Source organism: Anabas testudineus, chromosome 3 (genome assembly GCF_900324465.2).
Source record: "Anabas testudineus chromosome 3, fAnaTes1.2, whole genome shotgun sequence".
NCBI classification, from domain to species: domain Eukaryota; kingdom Metazoa; phylum Chordata; class Actinopteri; order Anabantiformes; family Anabantidae; genus Anabas; species Anabas testudineus.
The window spans coordinates 10,174,390-10,198,599 of record NC_046612.1 but is presented as its reverse complement, the minus strand read 5'-3'; the positions used below and the strand labels follow the sequence as shown (position 1 = coordinate 10,198,599).

Genomic DNA, 24,210 nt, shown 5'->3' with positions numbered 1-24,210 from the left:
TCGCAGGTAAACAGGCTCACCGAGAAACTCTTCCGCTGCAGTTTGGTTCCGGGGTACCAATATGGCGTCGGCCGTGCTGAAGGTTGCAGGTTGGTTTGTGCCAATAATCACTGGACAAACTTGATCACCAAACACACGTCTGTGTAAATCTTGTAACTATTCAGTAATTGCAGATAGCAGTACGGCCATCTGGTCAACTTCCTTATAACCAGAGTCAGAGACCGTAGCGGTGATGAACTACTGTGTGTGTTGTTTGAGTTGCTGCAGCGTTTGAGTGCAGGTTTAGTGTTTGGTGTCTAAAAGAGACTGTATTTGTTATGTTATGTTAAAATGTTATCTGAATGCATTTAAAAGATAACTTGAGAACGTTATTTACTATGTTCCTGTCGTAATCACATTTCAGCCTCAAATTCACCAATGTGCAGATGTTTTCCTCTTGGGTTCTTCTTCAAGTCCTAAATACTAACGATGGACTGTATATAAAGATCTCTATAGACTGTGTTTCAGACCCACACACGTTTATTTGAAATGGAGGTTACAAAAATACCGAAATATGTACAACAATGTACAAGACAGCTAATATATGTCAATATGATGACGTTATGCAGCCATATGTTGGGTTCACCGTGTGGAAGGAGGTGTTTTTAAATCCTGAAGCTTCTTGAAGGGAAAATATAAAATCATATTTCCATGCAATAGCTGCAAATGATCTAATATTGTTTCTGTATATTCAGTGGCAGGCCTTTCCAGATGCGCTCATCTCACGCTCCTGCGGGCACATGCAACAACAGCTTCCCTCCATCAAGGCATCCCTGGATCACTGTGGAAACTGGGAAGGCTGAACCACGTTGCAATTGCTGTCCCTGACATGGAGAAGGCCACAGCTCTTTATCGGGATGTGCTGGGGGCCACAGTAAGTGACAAGGTGCCGCTGCCTGAGCATGGCGTCTACACAGTGTTTGTAGAGCTTGGCAACACTAAGCTGGAGCTGCTTCATCCTCTGGGGGAGAAGAGTCCAATTGCTGGTTTCTTACAGAAGAACAAGTCTGGAGGGATGCACCACATTTGTATTGAGGTGAGATCGATATTATGCCATATCAACCCCAATAAGAGGCCACGTTTTTAGGTACACCTTTTCAGTATGTTGTAGGACCCACTTTTACACAGCATGAACAGAACTTATTATTGACAAAGTATAAATAATAATGACACTTTGTTCCATTCATGTGTCAAAGTGAGACAGTGTGCACAACGTGTCCTTTTCACAGCATCCAGTTTGACTTGCAATACCAGGAAATGCACAGGTCTTGCATTAATGATGGCTCTGTTGTCAGTGAATGTCACGGTAAGCTGAGACAGCGTGACACCGAGCCAGCATGCACAATACCAGCAACCTGAAACTGAGGCAGCTGAACAGAGCTCAGCCATCATTCACTTCATTATTTAACCTGTGCTTTTCCTTCTGTGACATGTCAACGTGTCTTCAGTGAACAAGGCCAACACCAGGACCCTGATGGCACTAATAATGCTTAATTCATCATTAGAAAGACCTCTGTTTGATGGGTGGAACTGTCCAACAGTGATCATTATCTAACTTTATAATTATGGATTGAACTAATCGCCAGCTTTTACTTTTTAGCTGAAGACTGTTTCCACACCTAATGTGCTTAGAGCAGGTTATTTTCAGTTTAAGTGGAAGCTAGAAATTATAATTTAATCAAGAGTCCAACCAGTAGGTCAGCCACTATTAGCTTACTACAGACATATAGTTATTGGTAAATAGATCCTGTGATGGTACAATGTCAAAGAAATGTAGTGAGCCATTAGTAGAGTGTCAGTGTTTCATAGTTTGTCCACTAGAGAGCACTGGCTAGTTTCTTTTTTAAAAGCACCTTAGTTTAACCTCTTAAATTCTCTCTTAAATGGCCAAGACACAAAGTTGCCAATACAGTAAATACAGTCTATTTTCTGTATTTCTTACTTTACTGTGCATTTAAAGACAGCATGATAAAGTTTGTATCAACCTGACATTTTTCCTTTTGCTGCAGGTAGACGACATAAACGCTGCGATAGCCGACCTGAAAGCAAAAAACATCAGGACTCTGTCAGCAGAGCCCCGAATTGGTGCTCATGGGAAACCAGTGATGTTTCTCCATCCTAAAGACTGTGACGGTGTGCTGGTGGAGCTTGAGGAAGCATGAACACCTCAGTGTGACTGAGTTTAATCCACTTGTATCAATCCCACTGTTATGAATACACATGTTGATTATAAAACATTTCACAAAGGTGCCTCACAGTTTTTCTTCTAGCTTGGTGTCTTTTCTCAGTTTCCTAATATGTGTGATCAGGAACTTAATGCATGTTTTGAAGAACATGTCAGATTTTATTGTTACTTGTTTAACTTTTGGGGTGGCACACTTCCTATATATATGAAACTTTGTGTTTTTCAGGTGAAACCAAAATAGGAAACGGGACACAGTATGTCTAATAGTGCAGTAAAACTGGCCAAAATCCAAAATCATTCATGTGTGTAACGGACATCATTCATTCAACATCCAGGCACATTTTCTTGCATCTATAACTTCTTATACGCAGGAAAGTTTTGCATATGGTTTCTAGTGCCAGTGTTTTGTTTGTTTCCATGAACAAAAACAAATGTGTTGTTAGGGAGGTTATGATTCACATCTACTCATCCACATTTCATTGCAAATTCCTTTGACGTTTGTTGAAATGACATGGTTGTGTAACCCTTCATAAGAAACATACTGGAATTTTTTTACAACTGGCATTTACATTGAAGAAGTTCTTGAGTTCAGGAACTAATCTGACACAAATGACCACGTAAATGTGGAGACATAAACCCATGACTTACAAGTTATTGTCACATGAAGGAACTTACTAAATTACAATTTTTGGGGAATTTTCTAATTAGCACGAGCACAGTGGAAAATTGCACTCATGTTGTTCTTCTCTTTTAGATAAAGTGATCATTTTCTCCACTGTGTTAAAGAAATAAAAACAGCAATATCTCCAGTAACATTTCATTTGCAGAGATTGAAAACACAGCGTTCCCCTGTTGTTTTACACTTCCTGTAAAATTTTACTGCAGGTGTTAGCCTACTGCCTAGTTCTGTTTTTTTTTTCTGGTAACAGAAGTGAAACAGAACGTTAGTACAATAACCATTTATTTATTCTGAGCTTAATTTAGCCAATTCTAATTTAGTTTAGACACCAGACAGAATCCAGAGGGTTTGATTTATTTGGTTTGTTTAACAGCTCTTGGCATAAAACACAGCAAATGTATGGAAATGACATGGGCCGATAACAGAAAGCTAAGCGTATCATACAAGAGTGTCCTTTGAATGCAATAGCTCACAGGAGTCTAAAGAAGTTAAGTCTAATGTGGGTGAAAACAGCAATAATAACATAATAGAGGTTTAAATGACTAGCCAGTACCATGCAGATGGCTTCATACTTTTAGGAGCAAGATACAAATATACATATATAGAAGCGTTTTTAAATTTATTCTGGAGGAATTTAGCTGCTTTCTTTGCCCAGGGTGTGTTTATCAAACAGGTATTCGGCCATGCCATTTTGAGGAGCACCCATGCGACGCAGGTTGGACACCCAGTCTGCCAGTTCTTTGATGGACTTCACCTGCTCATCCAGGTAGTGAGTCTCAATGAAGTCGCACAACTGAAACAAAAAGATAAAATTAATAACAATTAAAGCACAGGGGTACATGAGGTCTAAGACATTTTGGTTATGATTATATTCTGCTGGTGTCAGTGTTTTGTGGGGTTTAGTCCTCAAACAGTTTGACTAACATACACTGCTCGTCCAAAACAAAGTCAAAATATTTAGTTGAACTGCTTTTAACTGTGATTGCAGCACACATTCACCATGGCATCGTTTCAATAAGCCTCTGTAATGTCATAACATTTATTCCTGTCCAGAGTTGCATCATTTTTTGGCAAGATCTTGTATTGATGTGAAAGTCGGACCACTGTGCAAAGTCTTCTCCAGCACATCCCAAAAACTCTCAGTGGGGTTACAGTCTGGATTCTGTGGTGGCCAATCCATGTGTGAAAATGATGCGTCATGCTCCCTAAACTACTCTTGCACAATTTGAGCCCAATGAATCCTGACCCTGACATTGTCATCTTAGAATATGCCCCCATCAGGGAAGAAAAAAATCCACTGATGGAATAAGCTGGTCATTCACTATATTCAGGTAGTCAGCTGACCTCATTCTTTGAGCATATAACATTGCTGTACCTAGACTTGACCAACTGCAGCAACCCCAGATCATAGCACTGCCCCCACAGGCTTGTACTGTAGGCACTAGGCATGATGGGTGCATCACTTCGCTCACCTCTGTCCTTACCCTGATGATCCCATGACTCTGGAACAGGATAAATCTGGACTCATCAGACCACATGACCTTCTTCCATTGGACAGTTCTTAACCCAGTTTTAGCAGTTTCATCAATCTCATTAGATGTTTTCTTTTGTCCTCAGACATAGATGTTTAAGAAATGAGAAGCTACTCACTGCACTAGTAAGGGTTAAATAACTTGTTACCAGATGCAACCATGCACTTATTATCCAGTGGGAGGCTTCTACCCATTTGCTTAGTTCAATCCAGGTGGTGACTTTTTTTTGGACGGGCAGTGTAGCTCAACTGTACTGTTTAAAATGCCATATCAGTCGCATTAAACTGATAGATGTTGGCCTATTTCTATTACACTGAAGTACAGGTATACAACTAATGTATTTGTTTTAAGTGCTTGTTCTCAGATCTAAGTATTTTAACAAGTCTACAATGGCCCATACTGTGGGGTATATAAGGTGTAATCTAGTTCAAAACCTAGTTCAGACTAGATTAGCTGATTTACATTTCAAAAATACTTACTTTAGGTTTGAGAATTTGGGCTAGGTGTTTTCTACAAATAAAATGATAAATGTCAAGCCACAGTTTAATACTTACATGTGGATCATTGTGGTCAGAGCAGAGCTTGTGCAAGTCCAGCAGAGACTGGTTCACGCTCTTCTCAAGTTGCAGGGAACATTCAAGAGCCTCAACACCACTGCCCCACTCATCCCTCTCTGGCTTCTGCAATAAGAAGCAGGTCAGGAAAACGTTAGAGGTAGGTGGTCCATGACCTGACCCAGATAGCAAACTTGAGATTAGTTAAAAGTTTGCAGTTTAACGTTTTACTCAAGCGCTGGGGGTTGTGTTTGCTTGTGTGTAAAAGATAAACAGCACAGCACACACACGCCCTCCGTATCTTTTGACCTGATGATGCCCTCCCAATATGGGCCTCACGATAGCCCAGAAAATAATCTCACACCCAGCGATCAAAAGTTAAAACACACATTAAAATATACGTTTATTCTTCAAACACACATTAAATCATACCCTGATATCTTGTAGGAAGATCCGTCCCCCCCTCTGGTTCTGCAGTTTCATTAGCTTCTCAGCATGCTCACGCTCCTCGTGCGACTGATGACGGAAGAACTTGGCAAAGTTGGGCAATGCCTGATCATCCCGGTCAAAGTAGTAAGACTGTTACGAGGAAAAAAGAGAATGTGTTTTTCATAATGATCTGTTTCCTTCAGGTGAAACAAAAAAGTTCCTGAAATGTGGTCAAAATACCCACAGTTTCACACAGCTCAAAACAACCATGTTGGGTAGAGTGTAATATACATATTAACATAGTTCAACAGCTTTCATTCAACATATATGTAAATAAAGTTACAGTAACAATAGTATTAATAAATAGTTATTAAATAGGTAAGTAAGTAAATAGAAATTACAATGACTAGGGAGTAGAGAGTGTTAAAAATTAGAATTTACATATTTAAAGAAACCCCCCCATTATATTTTGCAGTTGTGTGGGATCAATAGGTGACACGTGTGGAGTGAAGCACATTTATGCACTCAGTGCCCACTCTCTGTACATAATCTCAAAACGAACTTCACCCTTTGTTTTATTACCTAGTCACGCAAAACTCGCTTAACCTCATTTCAAACCCATGATATCAAACTGAAATAGTCTTTCACTTTTAGTAGGTTAAGATGGCTACTCTGATAGTAGCTGTAATTTATGATTGCGGTAGTCATCCTTGCAACTATGTCCCACGTCATTTTTTCATCCATCTGCAGAATGTTGGCACACTACTCACACTTGGACGGTACATGAGAATACAAACCAAGCCAACCAGCGCAGCAGTTACATTAACAGAAATGCAGCCTAGTTAATAACAATCACTTCTCTATAATAACTGCCGCCAGTAAAGTGGGTATACACTCTTCCCTTTACACTGACCGTATCTACTTACACTTCTACCCTGGGTATTTCCCACTTATCTTTGCACACTCAACTCCTTTTTTTTTTTAATCACTTGAATACTGTTCTCTCCATTTACTGAACTCTCACCATAGACAGGTAGACATAGGAGGCATACAGCTCCAGGTTGATCTGCCTGTTGATTGCAGCCTCGCAGTCCTGGTGGAAATTCTGTCTCACCTGGGAAGTCATTGTTCTGAAACACAGCAAACAAAATCCTTATTAGACCAAAAAGTAAATATCAAAAGAATCGAGCTTGAAATTGACCATTTGTGTTAAATTATTATAAATTGAATATATATGGGTTTTTTACTGTAGGTTAGACAAATCACTTTGATATTTGTCAAGGTTAATGATTTATAACTAATCAACAAAATATTTATTTCATGTAGTCCTATAACTATAAAACGGTATTTCTTGTAGTCTAATTTATGTCCAAATACACTGTTAAACGTGAAACTTGCATATGTTTGATTGTTATTACTGTATTAGACATTCTTTATGATGTAAATTTGGGTCTCAACAACGGAGATCATAACAAAAACAATGAACTGGGACTTATTTTTATTATGTTTTAGGCAGAATAGTAATCAATTACCCAGTCAGTTCTCTAACAACATTAAAATGTGAAAAATGTTCATAGGGGTTTCACTAAGCCCAAGGTAAAGCCATGAAAACCTTTTTTTTCCAAAATGGTTTTCTGTGGAATAATAAGAAAATAAGTTCTCGCGTTTGATCCCACTCCCAGTCACTTTAATAAGTGCTACATACTTATACTTAAATACAATATAATTATTTTAGACTATGGAAACAGAAGATTTGTGCCAGACCAATGCGTTATGTTAACGGTGTGTTATTCTGCTTGACACGGCTGTGTTTTGTTGTGTAACGCCTTTTCTGTCACTCCAGTCAACGCTAATAACTCCCTGAAGAAAATAAATAATAAACATAACTGTTTTTTTATTTTAAAAACATTTAAATAACACAACTAATACGCATGTGCCAAACATCGCATGATGGTACGAACGTGGACGACTGAAGTTACGATGGTTATATGAAATAACAAATATGACCATCATAATATTTGGTTCGTAAGTTCAATGTTGTGAGGAACAGATCCCGAGAGATATTACATTTATTATGTAATCCACTGTCGTCTGGAGCTCTTGGCGCTTAAGACATTGCGCAGAGGATGAAGAACCAACTGCGCCAAAGCCACATTGGCGACGGTGGCAAGAAGACAAACAACCGCAGTAGTAACGTTTCTACTAAAGGTTTTACTACACTGAAGGTACACAAACATTAACACGACTGTCGGTGTGGATCAGACAGCGGCCGACAAGCAAAAACAAATATAAAATGGAAAATAAATCTTACCTTAAGTCAGTGGCAGGTCTTATTGGGAGGAGGTCAAATTAGCAAAACAAACAGTTAGCTAGCTAGTTGTTAGCTGTCAAGCTAAAAGTGTTTAGAAAAAAAGGAGCTAGCGAATATTTTAAGGTGAGTGAAAACTGATGATGATGATGATGTTGCCAATGAAAAGCTGAGTGATCTTTTCGCGTCCTGGGTTGTTGTAGACAGTTAAAAGGTTTCCGTTCAAGCACTGTTGAAGCAGGTAACCTTCACTGTCCGATAACGAGCGAGCGACTGACCGGGCCTGAGCGTCCGTAGATAATGGTAACGACCGTGACGTCACCGCGCGGAGGCGGGAGCGGCACGGAGTCTGCGCAATGAGCGCACGCTGGAGCCACGTTTTACTTTTAGTCCTAACAGGGTTCGTTGATGGTGGTGGACAGTAACTAGGTAGATGATAATATTTATAAATTATATCCTTAAGACTAATCAATTAACGTGTAAGCGGTATTTTACTGTTCAAGGTGCAAGGAAGCCCAAATAGAAGCTGTGACAGGTCGAAAGCCAAAATGTTTGGGAACTTTACAGTCTTTACCAATGCAGTGTGTTTTATAATTTTATTTATATTACTGTATATTTTCTGTATAATAATAATAATAATTATAGACCTAAGTAGGCTAACTGTAGGTCTCAATTGTAATGGAGTAAAAACTATTTTCTTCCTAAATGTACTGGACTACAAGTAGAAACAGACTGAGTACATTGTTTGGGTAAATGTAATTCTACCACTATATGTTATCTCACCATGACCAGTTACATCTATAATACAATATTTATTTATAACTTTACAACAGTATAACAAGCATTAAAACTAGCTCCACCTCGACCAGCCACATTATATTTTTACTTACATTATAATCTATGAAGAAAAGAAAAATTATAAAATTGGACTAATTATTAAAATTATAATAACCCTGTAGTAATAATAATAATAATATGTCATATGAGCCTTTTAGCAAATTGACTACTTCAACCCTTTTCATTTAAATGTATGTTGTTGTTAAGAAAAACTAACATTAGCGTTACTGCTTCATATAAACATTGTTTATCCTTGAACAACACATCACTATTTAGTGACAATGGTGAAGAAAATGTAAATAAGGATTTATTCTTTACTTTTCTAATGAATCAGAATCCATCTCATACTGGAATGACTAATTGCTGTAACTTTTTCATGTGAAAGGTTGAAGAACGTCTTTTTTGCAGGGAACTTAAAAGCATTTGAGGGTCAGACAGGTATCAAGTCAAAAAACAACAAACACATGACACATGAGTCAGTGCTGCTGTTTTTTTTTCCTTGTGACACTAGCAAATTAAAGAAAATTGGGGATTTAGCAACAATTTTAGTAACCGGTCACACAGCAGGATATGACTTAGTGCCTCGATAAAATTTCACAATTAGTTTGTTCTGTTGCTTGTAAGATGAGATTATCAAGTAGACAAAGTGGGGAACTGTGCCAGGTTTATCAGTTTCAATGTAGTATAGATGCCCTGCTTACATTGTACACATACAAAGAAGTTAGACTCTGGGTTAACTTTGGAAGTTTGTCTGTGTCACTGTGGGCACATTTTTTTCTATAGTAGTCATTCTAGGATTAAAATGGCTTTGTAAGACATTTTGCAACATCAGACTACAAAACACTTTAAAACGGGTGTTGCTCTGATAATCAAACAACCAAACAACTTGTGCACATGATGCTGCAATGTGTCTAACTTAGGGTGGAGGTCATTTAATGGGGAAGAGTCTCTTTAAGGGAACGTCTGACCTCTCAGACAGTATACGAAGGGATGGATCTTTAGGCAGCTCAACCTATTTACTGCTGGTTATGATACTTCTGTAAATCATTGACATCTAGGGTGTTGACTCTTGAACCTAATGAGAGTGGATATAGAAAGATTTCTATCTTTAGGCCTCTGAACCTGAAACAAGTTCATGTTTTATCTTTGCTCACCAGTTATCTGGTTAGTCAGATACTTTTTAAAATAATAAGCGATCACATTTTGAACCATTTACACCTTTATAACTGATTTATACAAATCTCAATGCTGTCACAATCATTTTAAAATGACCTAGCATTGTTTATATTCAAACTTTGAAGTATATCTTCCTGAATCTAAGACATAGATTATTATATATAATTTAGGCCTTGAGCTTCACCACTGAGCTGCCACAGAAAGCAGCTTAACCCTGATAAATATCCTCCCCATCTCATCTGAGAGAAGTATTGATATCCTCACGGATCAGATCCCTGTAGTTATCGCCGTCGAGTTTGACTCCAGGCGTTAATAGCGAATCATTATTTCTTGTGTTGTTTCAAATCCTGTTTGTGTCTGTGACCTTATTCATCACATGATGCGCTCCCCGCAGCTGACGCCTACGTGCCGGCGCAGGTGCACCAGCTGTTCACCAGAAACCACGGCTGTTTTTTAAAGTGATGCAGTAACTAATACAGGTACTGGCATGTCCACCGTGCGGTGCCGTCGTCGACGATACTTTTAAACAGATGCTGACATAAAAACACCGGAGATGTATTCAAGAAAACAACAAACAGCCTCATTCTACTGAGTATGATGGAAAACTCAACTGCGCCACCTGCTGATCACACAGGTCAATTACACCACTTTTGAGAAAGTCAATGTAGTAGTTTGGCAGATGCTCTGGTGTCCTGCAACACGTTTACAGACAGACTAGTCAACTATATTGCTTTTGAGTATTCTAGAAAATATAGCAGTTTATAATAACTTAAATATACATTAAAAAACGATCTGCTAAAAAACTTCTATACCCATCTAGAGATCAATAACTGTTTACTGAAAGAATATTCTGCAATAACACAGGACTCAGAGTCTTTTAAAAACTTTATTCATCTTTTGAAAAAGTTTAATCGAACAGGCCGAATCCCATGTCGTCATCAGACTCCTCGGACTCTTCTTTCTTCTCTTCCTTCTTCTCCTCAGCTGTGAAAAGAAAAGAAAAAACATTATTTCTTGCTATATTCCTGATGTGTTGAACAAATGAAGGATGTTTCTTCAGATCGTTAGGCCGCTTCAGTCAAACTGTGATTTGTGCTATATTAAATTCTTATGTGCTACTATTCTGAAGTCACTAAACTAACTCAGAAGAAATCCCTGTCAACCTTTACTAAGGTGAATACTTACTACTAATAAGTATTAATGGGAAGTCACAATTGCTTTCTTCATGAATGTGCAAATTATGGCATCACCTTCTCCGTAATTACAAAACTTAAAAACTTAGCCAAAGCATCCCACAAATGAAAACAATTCTACAATAGTTGCCTGAACTGCACCTATGTACATTCTCATACAGTTGGGTTGAATTATGCCCTTTGGCATTTTATGATCTCTCCGATTTGGCTACATGTCATATTAACATACAAGGACAAAGGCATTCTGTGCCAGGCGTCACGGATGCTGACAAGCAAGGTGCTAAGCTGCAATTCTCACCTGCAGCTGCGGGGGCTGCGGCTCCACCTGAACCAGCAGCTGCAGAACTGGCAACAGCTACGGCACCACCTGCAGGCACGCTGGCCAGCTTACTGTAACCTGAGAAGAGACGAGTTGGCAGACATTAAGTACAGGCAATAACACTGACACTCAGCAGTCAAAAACAAGACAGAGGTTACAAACTGTATGTGGATATGATTAGAATTAATCTGGTAGTTTTATTCAAATCATATTACCATAAAAATGGTCTATTCTAGTTTTAAATTGATTATACTGACATCATTTTCAGGTTTAGTTAAGTGAACACTGGCTGTCTGCCTGCTTGTCTATTATAACCGCTTTATGGAAAATATGTTAAAGCACCAGTATATGTCCAAAAATACTGAAGTGTGAGAGATACATCCAGATAAAGAAAACTCCATATACAAACAATTCTTATTCACAGGCTGTTCGGTCACCTTCACCAGCTTGTTGTGTTCATGGTCTAAACTGATAATGAGTTGACAGGAATTTTAGGATGTCCAGAAATCAAAATCTTAACGATTTTTAAAGAAAAGTTCATTAAACGGGATTGTTTAAGTTTGTAGCAAAATCATTGGAACTCCCTTAAGCAGCTGCTGAACAAGATACAGTCAGTGCTGTCTGACAGCTCCCATCTCCTACACTCTGACTTTCATGTACTGCCTTTCAGTTCTCTTTAGGCAGCCACAAGCCAGAACCTAGAGATACAAACACAGTTCAGTATGGTGAACTGAGAGAGAAGAGGGTGATGAAAGTGCCCCCCCTTCCACTACATACTCTATGTTGACTGTTTTCTCTGTGTCATGTGCTGTTGTGCTGCTACAAAAATAATTATCCTTTGGGGACAATAAAGTTATTTATAAGTTGATTTGTTAAGTTCAAATGAGTGTTCTGTTCATGTAATTTAAGAATTTCAGAGAGTTTGTTTCCACATTAAAACAATCCCTTTACAGTTTTAATTGAGAGACTAATAATCACCACATACAGACACGGACAAACAGTAGTGGCAAAACTCACCTGTGGCGATCACGTCATTCACATTCTTGCCCTTAAGCTCAGAGATGACCTGTTGAGAATGATCAAATTAGTGATCAGCCATGTGTAAAACCGAAGCTACAAAAGTAGGGAAAATGACAAGTGGACTAATTTGTACCTTGTCCAGACGTGTGTCCTCGGCTTCAATGCCAACACTGTCCAGGATCTTCTTGATGTCCTTGGCCTCTGGGTTGTCATTGCCTCCCAGGGCAGCGAGCAAGTAAGCAGCAACGTAACGCATCCTGCAACAACCATCAACATTCAAACTATGAGCAGATGTGTTGATGCTGACACAAAGACATGTATAAGATCGGCTGTATTTAAAATGATTGTATTTCCAAATAAAGGCAAAAACGGTATGATCCGCCATTCTTAGAAGAAGAATGGCAAAAATTTAACATATTGTCTTTTTGTGTAGTAATAGAAAAAGAGCATTAGGTCTTAGTGTCTTTTACACTATTTGAACACATTTAGGATTCATCTCACATTTTAGCAGAAATAAAGATATTAAATACCATCTGTATGCAGGAGGACAGTGTGCATAAAACCTACTGTATGTATATAAACTTACTATATGTATATAGACCATCACTAAACAACTACATTAACAAGATTTTGATGTTCAAGTGATTTGAGCTAAACGATTAGCAGGTCAATTTTAAGTCAATACTTAAGCTCCGGGCAGGAAAAGTGCTGCTTTTCCTGCCCGTCATCCTAATTCAAACATCATTTGAGTTTGTAAACTAGCAACTGCAGCTTCAAAAGTCTGAAGCAATTTCTATAGTGAAATATAATAACATTTATTCGGATTAACACTTTTTTTCACCCATGTGACAGCGTGTTGCTAACATTAGCTAACGTAGCTAAACGCTGCGACGCTTAAAACAAGTGAATACTGCAGAGATTCCGCTCTTTGTGGATTTTGAATTACAGATATGGGAATATTACTTATTTATAGTGACACTATATTAACTTTCACACTCATTATTGCATTAATTACATTATAATAACCTACTTACTTGAGCTATACAGTCGAACGCGTGTTCACGTCGAGGTTGGCGCAGACAGAAAGGAAGTTACGTCACTGAACGAAAACGGAAGAAACCTCGCTTCTTCTTCGTGGACGACGCAGAACAAGACGCGCAGAGGCGACACCTGCTGGCCCGGAGCACATCTGGCAGTGGCCTTTACAACATCTCAAATGTGTGCATTTTCCAGCAGCACATGATGATGTTCCCAGTGCTCTCACTACTCTAATGGAGATTTAACCGATACAGTCCAGCACTTTAAGTGTTCTTTAGCACTTAGAGAGCAGATGGTCACACAAAGCACATGTGGAACATCTACACCAGAGCAGAGTGCTCAGTCATGGCCTCAGATATCGTATCTCTTGTCTGTTCCTAATGTATAGAGGGCGATGGGGGGAAAGTGTTTATGTTTTGTGCTCCAATCGCCTAGAATAATTTGTAGAAATACATTTATTGTGCACAAACTGAATGTTCTGACTCTCCTGTGCATTATTTTTGGTAAACCTGTGTGTCCACCTATAAGGCATTGGTCTGCAAACTGCAGAGACATTCAACATTCAGCTAAAACCATGACACCAGATCACAGGAGAAATTGGCTTCCTCACACTAGAGCTGAACTGCTAAAGACTGGTTTTTGGTATGATTTTGCATGGACTTTACTACTAGAAGAATCACAATTATATCAGCATATAATTATAATAAATGCAAACACAAAAGTAATTTGTAGCTGTTAAACTGTTGGTAATGACTCATCTAACTGTCAATAAACCTAAACTCCCGTAGGTTTGGTCAGGATTTGTTGCTTTGACAACATGTTTCACATGAATTTTAAATGAGCTTCATGGTGAAAATCCAGACTCGGGTCAACAAGTATCAACGTTTAATCTGTATAACTCGGACATCCATGTATGGATGTAATAACATCTCTGGTGTTGAACTCCTCTGTTTGGCATGAAACAAACATGGCAGCCCATTACTAAATGTTTGATAAGTTGTTTATAAATGAATACATTTTTCTCAATAAATGCAATTAATAATTATTGATAAAAATAAAAGAGTAAAACAAAATCCAGTGGAAAATAGTCACTTAGTTTTTTAATAAATCTGTGATTATCTTACCCACACTTTGTTTTCAGCATTTTGTAATTTTTCCTAGCCTGTGTCTTTACATGTTGTCCTGCAGCAATGTCTGTGTACATCCTATTTGAAATGAATTATTTTATAATTTTATTTGCATGTTTTTACAAGTACAGCTTTTTGCAACACAACGGTTTACTTATCTCTTAAAGCTCCCATCTCTATTTATTCTCTTTCTCAAGCCTCATACCTGTACACGTATGCGTGTTATATATGTATTACCATGAATCATTTTCTTCTTCCTCACTTGCGCCTGCTGCTGATTTGGCTCCTGATCCAGTTTAGCCTCCTCCTTCGTCCTGGGCCCCTGCTGTTGCTGCTGCGCATGCTCCTCGCTGTGACTGATTTTGCTTGCCAGAAAAGGCAAAGTGAACCATCCTCACATGAGACTCTGCAACAGATTGGGTCCACATCATGGAAACCAGCAGCTGTGCTCTGGTCTCAAGCTGTAGTGTGAACAACCTGCTCTAATAAATTGCTGTCACGTGCACTGTGTGGTTCCAGCAAACTGGCCCTGATTTACCTCTGTGCTCCTGTTTCTGAGCTCTTCTCAGACACAGAGTGTGCGTTTGGATGCATCAGCGTAAAGACACCTTTTAAACTGTTAAATATAGTGTAGGGATGCTTTAAGAACACTTAGGACAGACAGACATTTTGGCAAACACCAAAATTAGACTTAATCTGACTCAAAATGTAACACAAATGCAGCATTTATTACAAAGATATGCACACGATCACACACGTCCCATCACTTTAACTAAAATAAATGAGATGTTCAAGAAAGGTCATACATTTAAATAGTTTATTGAGCCTCCAGTCCAACTAATTAATATTATGTTCTACACCACAACATTTTACATTCCACATTAATATAACACAGTAAATTAGAGAACAAAAAATAACACAGCACAGACTACAGGTAATAATAATAAACAAGCTCGGACTAAAACATTTCAAAACATTATCAAAATTTTCATAAATGTTGCTAGTTTGGTCTTGGTACCAGACAGAAAAATCAGTTCAGATCTCAGAAAAGAGGCGCTGATGTGAGACAGTTTATCTCTTCAGTCTGTTCACACAGTCACCAGATCGAATAGCATTAGCTAGTGCTGCTTTTCAGAGAGGCTTTGCTTAAATGGCCCTGGTACCTACAGTAGTCAAAATTGATGTACCAATCATTCCTGGTATTTATTTTTTAGTAAAATCACTTATAAAAATTGAGAAAAATATCAAAAGAAACTAAAAAATACTATTATAAAAAATACTCTATTGACCATTCCAGTATAGACAAGGAAAATGGGTAGAAAGTCGAAAGTACTGCACAAAATCTTGCAACTAAGTTAGAAAATGGTCAGTGACATTCAGTGGAAAGTGTAACTGTGCAATATCTATACCAAGTCTCATTACATTTTTTCCTGATTGGTGTGTATGAGCTATTGGATATAACACCTAAAGGGACAAACTATTCATTATGAGACATTTTAACTTTTATGTACACCAAAACTCCTCTGCTTTATTTTCTGCCAAAACAAAAGAATGCGCAAAGTAGCTTATGAAATGGTGTACTGCTAACTATACCTTCACATATGCCTATATTGTTGTTCAACATGTATCCTGACAATCATTAATTAGACAGCAAGGCTAATATCACATGAAAATATTCACTGTTAATGGAGGTTGAATATGAGAATGTTTCACTGTTTAAGTCTCCTAACATTTTGTAACTCCAATGTGTCTTAAGTGCAGCGGTGCCAAAATTGTTTATTACATTAAACATCTGTCCACACAGCCTCAAAGTAGGATTTTCTATAACATTCTGTAGTAAAATGCTATTTTGCACCAATACAGGGTATTTCCAAAGTTTTGAAATAACCTTGCATAGATAATTGATTTGCATTCAGTTTTTTTCAGTACTGTGTTTTATTTGTATCCTTAAATTCTGCATTTTTTATAAAGAGTAATAGATTACAGGGAGTACACCTGTTGTTTTTTTTGTTTGTTTTTGACTTCATTTAAAGCAATGTTAAAGAAAAGAACAACTGAAAGTTAATGGCACCTTCCAGTGACAAGACTGAAGATAATCCTGCAGATAAAGGACTCATAGTTTCATAATGGACATTTAAAAACATTCACAATAGTACAATGTCAAAGAATTAGTTTGCTCTAATCTTCATCTTTCTTGTGGGGAAAAAAATCTAGTTTGTTAACTATCTTATCTATCTATGCAGCATTCATTACATTTTTAGTACTTTAAGTTCACTGCAGTACATTTAGTGGTGCACAGTGAACTGTTCTTCAGGACAAATTTCCACTTGGAGCATATTTTAATGAATGAAGACCATTGTATTTTGAAGTAAACAATAGAATTACTGAAGTAACCTTAGTCACGACAACATAAGCCAAGAACTTGCATTCAAATGGAAATTCATTTAATGCTAAACTAACGTTCAGCATCTGACAAGTGCAGACTGAAGCTACCCTGCAGGGGGTTTTAGTGTTTTATACACGCCATATGTATCTGTTATGTTATGCACCATACATTTATTTTGTAAATCAGCTATCCTAACTGTCTCGAATGATGTGTTGATCCTGAGACTGGACAATAGTATGGCTTATGGAGCTAAATCCTGGTTTTACATTATGCTATATACATGATATTGCATGTACCATGTAAACAAACACTGCTGTGAATAAATCTCTGACATTAAATTTGTTCTGGGGATCCCTTTGGCTCCCCACACACTGACAGATTGGATGTTTAAGGGGTTTGAACCGATAGTCATTATACATACAACTACATAATTTTTCCATTAGTGAAAAGCAAGAAAAGCCTTTAAGTAAGTTAAATTGGTTCTCACTTTTGTTATTTTATATCCAATATCAGAGTATTTTAAGGAAAATCATGACTTATTGCATATATAGGCCTCAGGGTAGGATTTGGACTCAGTTAATAATTTAAGCACATCATAAAAGGTTTTTCCATCATATGAGGGTCGTCTGTATAATAGCTGAACATGCATTCTGTCAACACTCTGAAAGAATAGATGACTAATAAGTGTAAATCCTTATACAGTATACTGGGGATACAGCAACAAAACAAACTTAATGTTTGTGTTTTCCAGTAATAAAAAGTGTTTGTCGTTGTTACACTTAACATGCATGTAGAATACATGGGTGCCACAGAAACGTTGGCTTTAATGGAATGATCACTAAAAAAATTAAGAAAAATATCCAGGTAAAATATGGCAATGAATTCATAAATGGAAGAAAATGTTACAACTTATTGCTCTAATAAATTATTGAAATATTGTCACTTGTGTCTTTGAATGTACAACATTACAATGTAAAAAAGAATGGTTATTTAAATTTCAACACATTTTTCTAAACATCTTTACTGTTAATTCTCATCCCACACCTGGTATTATAAGCACATTGAACCTTTAAGATCTCAGTGATAGCAGGATGTCAACGTTCAGAAGTAGTTAATGCTTCATTTAAGACACTTTTTTTGTTCACTGTGTAACAAAATGTTAACAACCCAACATACTCTGTATAAACATCTAAACACTGTGGAGTCTTGATGTGATCATATACACTATGTGTGATATCAACAGCTACTATTTGATGAGGAAAGCTCACATTAGTTATTACTGTGGGATGAAGAGATTGTTTGATATCGTATAGTTCGAACTTTTCTTCACTACATGATGCAAACAATACTCACAAGCAGTTTCGAGCAAAGATAAAAGACAAATGTTGAGTAACTTCTAGCGAAGTACTGAACTGACAAACATGACATAAAGTACATTCCTGATTTACGTCAAGACAAATTAATTCAAAGCTGAACAGGTTTTTTTTCTCATGTCAGGCTGATTGCTGAGTTTATGAAGGTTTTTTATTTTTGATAACAGAGGCAGAAAACAGAGGAATTTAGTTCATGATGCCGAGACCTCATTAGATCACTTACAGTATCTGCTGTGCTCGTCAAACCCCACAGTACCTGCTGAGCTTTTTATAGTGTCGTATGACATTAAAAGAGAAAACTTAAAAAGCCATGATAAACTACCACTTTTGTTCTAAAGTGTCCTTCTAGCATTTTCCCTTATTATCAAACATATAACTATCTCTTTTAAATCTAATTCAAACTATAATCAACTCCTCCAAAGCTTCTGTGTTCCAGACAAGCATGCAGAGTGGCCATTAAGATAAAACTGCTTTTAGAAAGACTGCAAACTTAAAGAGTTTTACTTAAGCTAACCATGTATTCTTTTAATCAATCACAATTGAAAAGCATATAGCAATTCCTGCAAGAATTACTAGTATTTGATTATAAACCCTTAAATAAAAAAAAAAACCTTCTGTGAACACAGTACATAAGATAAACGTGGTTGCCCTGAGGCACTTGGTAGTGGCTGTGATAAAAGAATCACCACTACCTTTCCAGAAGAAGGAGCTCTGTAGTTGGTCTCAGTTGCATTCAAACTGTCAATTCAAAAATAATGCACACGTGTGAGTGACCACCTACACTGACAATCACGTTCAATCTAGTGTTCATCTAGAGTTGTAGTGTCTTGTACAGTAACAATGATGAATATTAAAAATGCTACAGAAAAGAACAGAAGCACAATATGCAGTATGTGTGGGTGGGAGCTGAAACTAAACCTGGTTATGTTTATGTTGTTTTCCTTTTTTTTTTGGGCAGGGAGTTAAGACAGAGACCAGAACAGATGGCCAGAAGGCTAGAGGAGGAGACACATGGGAGCTGGGCATCAGCACGGATCCTACTTGGGAAAGTTGTTCTGTTGGCGGCGCTTCGCCGACCTCATTTTCTCAAAGCGTGACTCCATCTCCTCTAGGACTTTGGGGGTGTACCTTACTACCAGCTTCACTGTGCCCTGAGCCGCTTTGAGGAATTCCACAGCTTTCTCATGGTGCTCACCTTCCACACTCTGGGAGAGAAACACAGAAATGTAACGTTAAGATTTTATCAGAAAAAGAGCACAACTGTCATTAAAGTCCTTAGTTTTTATAACTTTATAACCCTAAAACAATCAAGTGTGGGCAGCTGTTAAAATCAAGTTGAAAAAACTATGTTGTAACTTTGGATGAAACAATGACCTTATTATGTCTGAGGTATTAGAGTAAACATCGGTCTGGTTCAACTTACCATATAAAAGCTTGTAATTTGGACATTTTAATGAGAGAACAAACTGAGCAATAAACAAAGTCAATTGGATGATTGTCTTTGGCTGAACTAGGACGTTTAAACTACACAAGCAGAGCAGCAATCACATCTGCTAAACATTTTATCTAATATAGAAGAGCCTATAAGGCACCCTGAAGACTTTGTTTAAACATACTTCAAAAAAGACACTGTGTGTATCTTTGAAAATGTCTGAGGAACTAAAAACCTCAGAGTTACTTTTGTGAAGCATTTGAAACCTACATCATAAACATCCATATTCTTCTGTCCTGCCTTTGTTGGCACATTGATTTATCTGTGTGTGTGTCTGGAATAACACAAAACCATCCATGGTCTGAATATGCACCACCTACGTGCAGAGGTGCATGCTTCAGTGTCCTCAGTGACAAATTGAGAACAACTCCTAAAAACACTGCTCTACAGCACAACCGGTGGCTACATGTAGTTCTTCTGATGGCTGCTCATGTGCGAGGGAACTTAAACTGTCGAATGCATATTAGTTTATCAGCCTCCAACAAGATAATGAAAATACTTCTTCAATTTCTGGACACATCTTTGCTCAAGTGGAGTTAAGTATACTAAAAATTAGCAGTAAATCGAACATTTCAAATGTTTTCGGGGACCTCTTGTCTTAATTCTGTTCACATTTAAAGATAGAAGGTATATAAATAACTTGGTCTGAAGTGAAGAACTAAATTAGAAAGGTTATGTTTATCACCTGGTGTATATTTAAGATGAATTCAGAAAACATTAGCTTTGGGTCTTTGCTTTGTATTTTGTTATACCTGGAAATAAATAAATTGTGCTCAAAATTAGTGTGTCACACTGAAATGTGTGCAAAGCTAAAACTTCAATATAAACTTTAAATATCCCAGAGTAAGTATTGAGAGTGTGATTTGAGCGTACCACCCCATTAACAGAGAGAAGCTGGTCGCCTCTCTTCAGGCCTCCATGTCGGTCTGCGATGCCACCTGGGATGATCCGTGAGATGTAAATGGGTGAGTTTTGCTCCTTTCCTCCCATAATGTTGAAACCTAGGCCTTCTTCAGTCTTTGGCAGTTCCACAACACGTGGATGCGAGTGTCCCTCGCTTGCTGCAAAAGCTGCCACAGTAGCCTACAGATAAAGTGGTGCTGTTTAATCTTTGCAAATATACAATTTTATTACGATCAACTAGAGAGCATATAATGAAGTAACTGCCTGAAATACAGATAAATGTGCATAAGTCCAATGCTTGTGTCAGATGGTATTTGACTAGGGTTTACCTTGGCTGTGGCATTGGCCCTGACCTCAGGACTGCTGTTGATGTCCACTGTTTCATACACATGTTCATAAACCTGAAGAGATATAGTTGGACATACCATTAAACCTCACAACAGTAGTTTTCACTCAGGTGAACATCAATCAAACCAGAAGACAGAAGACAAATTATAGTCACTTTTGTTAAACATCTTGGGAATAACAAAATGTCTCACTTCTCTGACAGCATTACAAAATTCACTCTGCAAGACCCTCTGCAGTGCCTGCAGCTTCTGCGGAGGAACTTCCCCTGTCCTCTGGAGCTTATCAAGCAGTTCAATAGCACGGTTAATGTCTGTCAACAAGAACACAAAAAACACCATGAAGGTTTTCATTGATAACTGGAAATGGAAGAATCCACACATCTAAGAACGCCAGTAACCAATCTGCACTGAAACAAGGCTAAAAGGAAAAAAACAATGAATAAGCTTGTCAAATCATATTAATCTATATTTATGTCTACCATTATTTAAAGTCATTCACATAGCTATTACTTTTATGTCTAATTACTCTGAGATTTAGTTTCCTTGGACTGAACTTACTTGACATCTGATATGATTAAAAATTATTTAGTCCCAGTGGACAATGTTTATACAGCATAAATAAAAATTCACAAAAAGAGCTACGTACCTACATAAGCCAATAGAGCAATTTCCATAATGTCAAACTCAAAAGCAAGAATCAGTGCTAATGATGAACTACACAAAGTAAATGTCAGTGCTAACTGTTCAATAACTATTTTCCAAATGGGTCTCTAATTACCTGGTAACACACAGGGGATGGGACCAACATTAACATCTACTCTGTCTAAATTATTTATTTAGAGCTGAATATTTGTGGTATTGACATAGAATGAATTATGTCGTTATTCTCTAAATCTGTTTATTGAGTTAAACAATTAACAAGGTCTGTTTTGTTAGCAGAAACACTGAGGTAGAAGAAAGTGGCTATATTTCATGAAATGGTAACCAAAGGTTTTCTCCTTCTCACCCTTCTTGATGCCAATAACAATGTAGCTGGTGTAATATCAGCTAATGAAGTGTATGAGGCTTCGTTTTTATGCTAACATATGCTGAGGAAACAAGCTGTGTTGTCAGCTAGCTTAGCTAGCTAGTAGGGAAAGAATAACAATGTAGCCGCAGAAACGATTATTATTTCAGCTCAGTGTCGATAAATATACACTCAATTAACACATAAACATCCAAACCATACGCATTACCTATATGCAAGGCATCGTTAATGCAGAGTTGGTCGACTAAACATGCACATACACATTCAAAAACAATCACCAGTTCTGTTTGGCTAACGCCAGCTAAGCTAGGCTAATGTCTTCCGTTCACCATAGACATTTATGTGGCATCACAACAATTATTTCTGAGCTAACGCTAGCTAGCCATTTAACTTTACCTCTCTCCAATCGCACAGGCTCTCCAAGCGATGCCATTCTTGATATTATTGGCTACTTAACGTCCTGAAGATACTGCGTTAGACGCTAGTTATGGAAAACTAAATTAAGTAATCCTGGCTAACGTTACGTCTGCTTAACCGAGACGGTAAATCAGATTAGCCAAGTTAGCCGGCTAGGCTAGCTGCCAGTGTCATGGTGCGTTCAGGTAATGCGCGCAGAGTGGAAAAATCGGAATTTACCCATAAACCCAGCGTTAGGCGAAGTGTTGTGAATGACTTTTATCATATTATCTCAAAAATAATTCCTAAATAAATGTAAAACCAGAAATGATAAAGTATTTAATTAACACCTCACATTTTAATCATATAATTTAATATAAGCTCTATTATATACAGGCTAGACTACTGCTGTCACTCAGCTTTAACTTTTAGTAACTAAGTAGTAACTGTTTAGTTGTGTTTTTTGTTGAATCATTTTGATCATTTTGTACCTTGTGTTAAGGCCACTGGAGGTCTCGCTGGTTAGCGTCCAATGAATATGAGGAAAGGGTTACACCCAAATCCTTATTTAACAATCAGCCATCTGTAGGTCAGAGCATCCTTTATTTGATGGCTGACCTCAGCCTCTGCATGAGCAGATGTTACCTGATGTCCTGTGACAGGTGAGGGGGGACCACCTGGGAGTCTCGCTCTTCACCGTCCTCTGCTGGTGGGCTGCAGCACATCTTGAGACTCAGAGGCAGAAAACCGCTCAAACTTTGAAGCACCATTTAGTACGACAACCCGGTTGGTGATGTAAAACAAAATAGTTGACAACTGATGAAACATCAGTGACTGGAGTGTGACACACATGAGAGTAGGGCCCACATTCAGAGGAGCAGCAGCAATTGTTTGCTTATTTTCTTATTACTTTTCTTTTCCCTTTGTTATTTATTGTCATTATTATTATCATTATTGTGTTTTTTGTTTGTTTTTAAGCTTTAGCCACATATCTGGCTTAAACAAAACGCTTTCACACGCTTGATTTACGATCACAAACTTTTCTGCAAACGTGGTCTGGCTCACACTGACTCTAATCAAAGACATCTGGTGATTCAGAGTCACATTATCCAGTCCTTTAACTGTGTGATTGGCAGAGGGAAGTTTTCTATTACTTAAGCTTTGTTAAACATAAAAAGCCCAAGGCTCGTGATAAATGGAGCAGTGTCTAAAATGTACAGCAGGAGGTTTGATTCATTGCCCTGTATGCTGAGGATGTGTTGGTGCTCAGGCACGTTCATTAAGTCTTACTAAATCCTTTCAGTTTGATATTAAGGTGGATTTTGTTTGAAGAGCAAGGCTGAACAACTGCTTCTCCTCCCATGACATGAGATACGAGAACTACTTCACCTAATGTTAATTCTTACTTGGTTTGACAAGAAACTTTAGTTTCTTAGTTTAGTAAATCTTTTGCAGTAGTTTCATGCCAGTGGATACTTCATATTTGTCATCTTTCTCAGATGCAGTGCAAAAGCCACTCAGCAGCCTCTGGACCATCCAAATAAGCAGAGAGGAAAATGGACCATCTGGTCGCTGTTCATGAGATGTTTCGTTCCATTCAGCAGCACGTTTCTCAAAATGCCAGATCCAGTTCTCTTCAGAGACGTCACTTACCTTCAGGTTGAAGTAAGTTGGTTTGGATTCCATGTAAAACGACATGTAATTGAAGCTTTTGATGAAGCTTTATATCTGCTCATTTTATATGAATACTTTCTATTTGGAAACATGTGATTATATGAGTGTTTTATGGTGTTCAGATGAAAAGTTGAATAGATTTTATTGGTATCCTACTACGACCTTAAATTATGGCA

The 24,210-nt window shown here is 37.8% G+C and overlaps 4 protein-coding genes across 5 annotated transcripts; 1 reads left to right on the top strand and 3 right to left on the bottom strand.

The window, feature by feature from the left end:
* Positions 1–12: 12 nt before the first annotated feature.
* On the top strand, positions 13–3,037 carry mcee (methylmalonyl CoA epimerase). 2 transcript variants are annotated; one of them, XM_026378031.1, is made up of 3 exons: positions 13–89; positions 735–1,075; positions 2,049–3,037. In XM_026378031.1, exons 1-3 carry the CDS (start codon positions 62–64, stop codon positions 2,199–2,201), a joined length of 522 nt encoding a protein of 173 aa, XP_026233816.1. In that variant the 5' UTR covers positions 13–61; the 3' UTR covers positions 2,202–3,037. The 2 variants fall into 2 exon arrangements, with proteins under 2 accessions (XP_026233816.1, XP_026233817.1); XM_026378032.1 differs by having other exon boundaries at positions 47–89; positions 741–1,075.
* A 204-nt stretch (positions 3,038–3,241) lies between these two features.
* On the bottom strand, positions 3,242–8,023 carry LOC113174233 (ferritin, heavy subunit). Its single transcript, XM_026378030.1, has 5 exons — positions 7,730–8,023; positions 6,443–6,548; positions 5,422–5,568; positions 4,990–5,115; positions 3,242–3,696 (listed from the first exon to the last, which is right to left on the bottom strand). The coding sequence occupies exons 2-5, from the start codon at positions 6,542–6,544 to the stop codon at positions 3,538–3,540; spliced, it is 534 nt and encodes a 177-aa protein (XP_026233815.1). The 5' UTR covers positions 6,545–6,548; positions 7,730–8,023; the 3' UTR covers positions 3,242–3,537.
* A 2,586-nt stretch (positions 8,024–10,609) lies between these two features.
* Positions 10,610–13,377, bottom strand: LOC113173956 (60S acidic ribosomal protein P2-like). Its single transcript, XM_026377561.1, has 5 exons — positions 13,306–13,377; positions 12,405–12,528; positions 12,269–12,317; positions 11,231–11,329; positions 10,610–10,723 (listed from the first exon to the last, which is right to left on the bottom strand). The coding sequence occupies exons 2-5, from the start codon at positions 12,525–12,527 to the stop codon at positions 10,647–10,649; spliced, it is 348 nt and encodes a 115-aa protein (XP_026233346.1). The 5' UTR covers position 12,528; positions 13,306–13,377; the 3' UTR covers positions 10,610–10,646.
* A 1,862-nt stretch (positions 13,378–15,239) lies between these two features.
* Positions 15,240–22,560, bottom strand: lin7c (lin-7 homolog C (C. elegans)). Its single transcript, XM_026378702.1, has 5 exons — positions 22,361–22,560; positions 21,130–21,248; positions 20,920–20,991; positions 20,561–20,770; positions 15,240–19,400 (listed from the first exon to the last, which is right to left on the bottom strand). Exons 1-5 carry the CDS (start codon positions 22,395–22,397, stop codon positions 19,233–19,235), a joined length of 606 nt encoding a protein of 201 aa, XP_026234487.1. The 5' UTR covers positions 22,398–22,560; the 3' UTR covers positions 15,240–19,232.
* Between the last annotated feature and the right edge of the window lie 1,650 nt (positions 22,561–24,210).

Bases quoted from the DNA above. Each gene is read 5' to 3' on its own strand.
- mcee (XM_026378031.1), top strand. From the start codon at position 62: ATGGCGTCGGCCGTGCTGAAGGTTGCAG. The intron at 90-734 runs GTTGGTTTGTGC...CTGTATATTCAG, and splicing joins GGCCGTGCTGAAGGTTGCAG to TGGCAGGCCTTTCCAGATGC. The intron at 1,076-2,048 runs GTGAGATCGATA...CTTTTGCTGCAG, and splicing joins TGCACCACATTTGTATTGAG to GTAGACGACATAAACGCTGC.
- LOC113174233 (XM_026378030.1), bottom strand. From the start codon at position 6,544: ATGACTTCCCAGGTGAGACAGAATTTCCACCAGGACTGCGAGGCTGCA. The intron at 5,569-6,442 runs GTGAGAGTTCAG...TCCTCGTAACAG, and splicing joins CCTATGTCTACCTGTCTATG to TCTTACTACTTTGACCGGGA. The intron at 5,116-5,421 runs GTATGATTTAAT...TTCTTATTGCAG, and splicing joins TCTTCCTACAAGATATCAGG to AAGCCAGAGAGGGATGAGTG.
- LOC113173956 (XM_026377561.1), bottom strand. From the start codon at position 12,527: ATGCGTTACGTTGCTGCTTACTTGCTCGCTGCCCTGGGAGGCAATGAC. The intron at 11,330-12,268 runs GTGAGTTTTGCC...GTCTCTTCTCAG, and splicing joins GAATGACGTGATCGCCACAG to GTTACAGTAAGCTGGCCAGC. The intron at 10,724-11,230 runs GTGAGAATTGCA...TTCTTTTCACAG, and splicing joins CGCAGCCCCCGCAGCTGCAG to CTGAGGAGAAGAAGGAAGAG.
- lin7c (XM_026378702.1), bottom strand. From the start codon at position 22,397: ATGGCATCGCTTGGAGAGCCTGTGCGATTGGAGAGAG. The intron at 21,249-22,360 runs GTAAAGTTAAAT...TCTTGTTGACAG, and splicing joins GCCTGTGCGATTGGAGAGAG to ACATTAACCGTGCTATTGAA. The intron at 20,771-20,919 runs GTAAACCCTAGT...CTTTATCTGTAG, and splicing joins GGGCCAATGCCACAGCCAAG to GCTACTGTGGCAGCTTTTGC.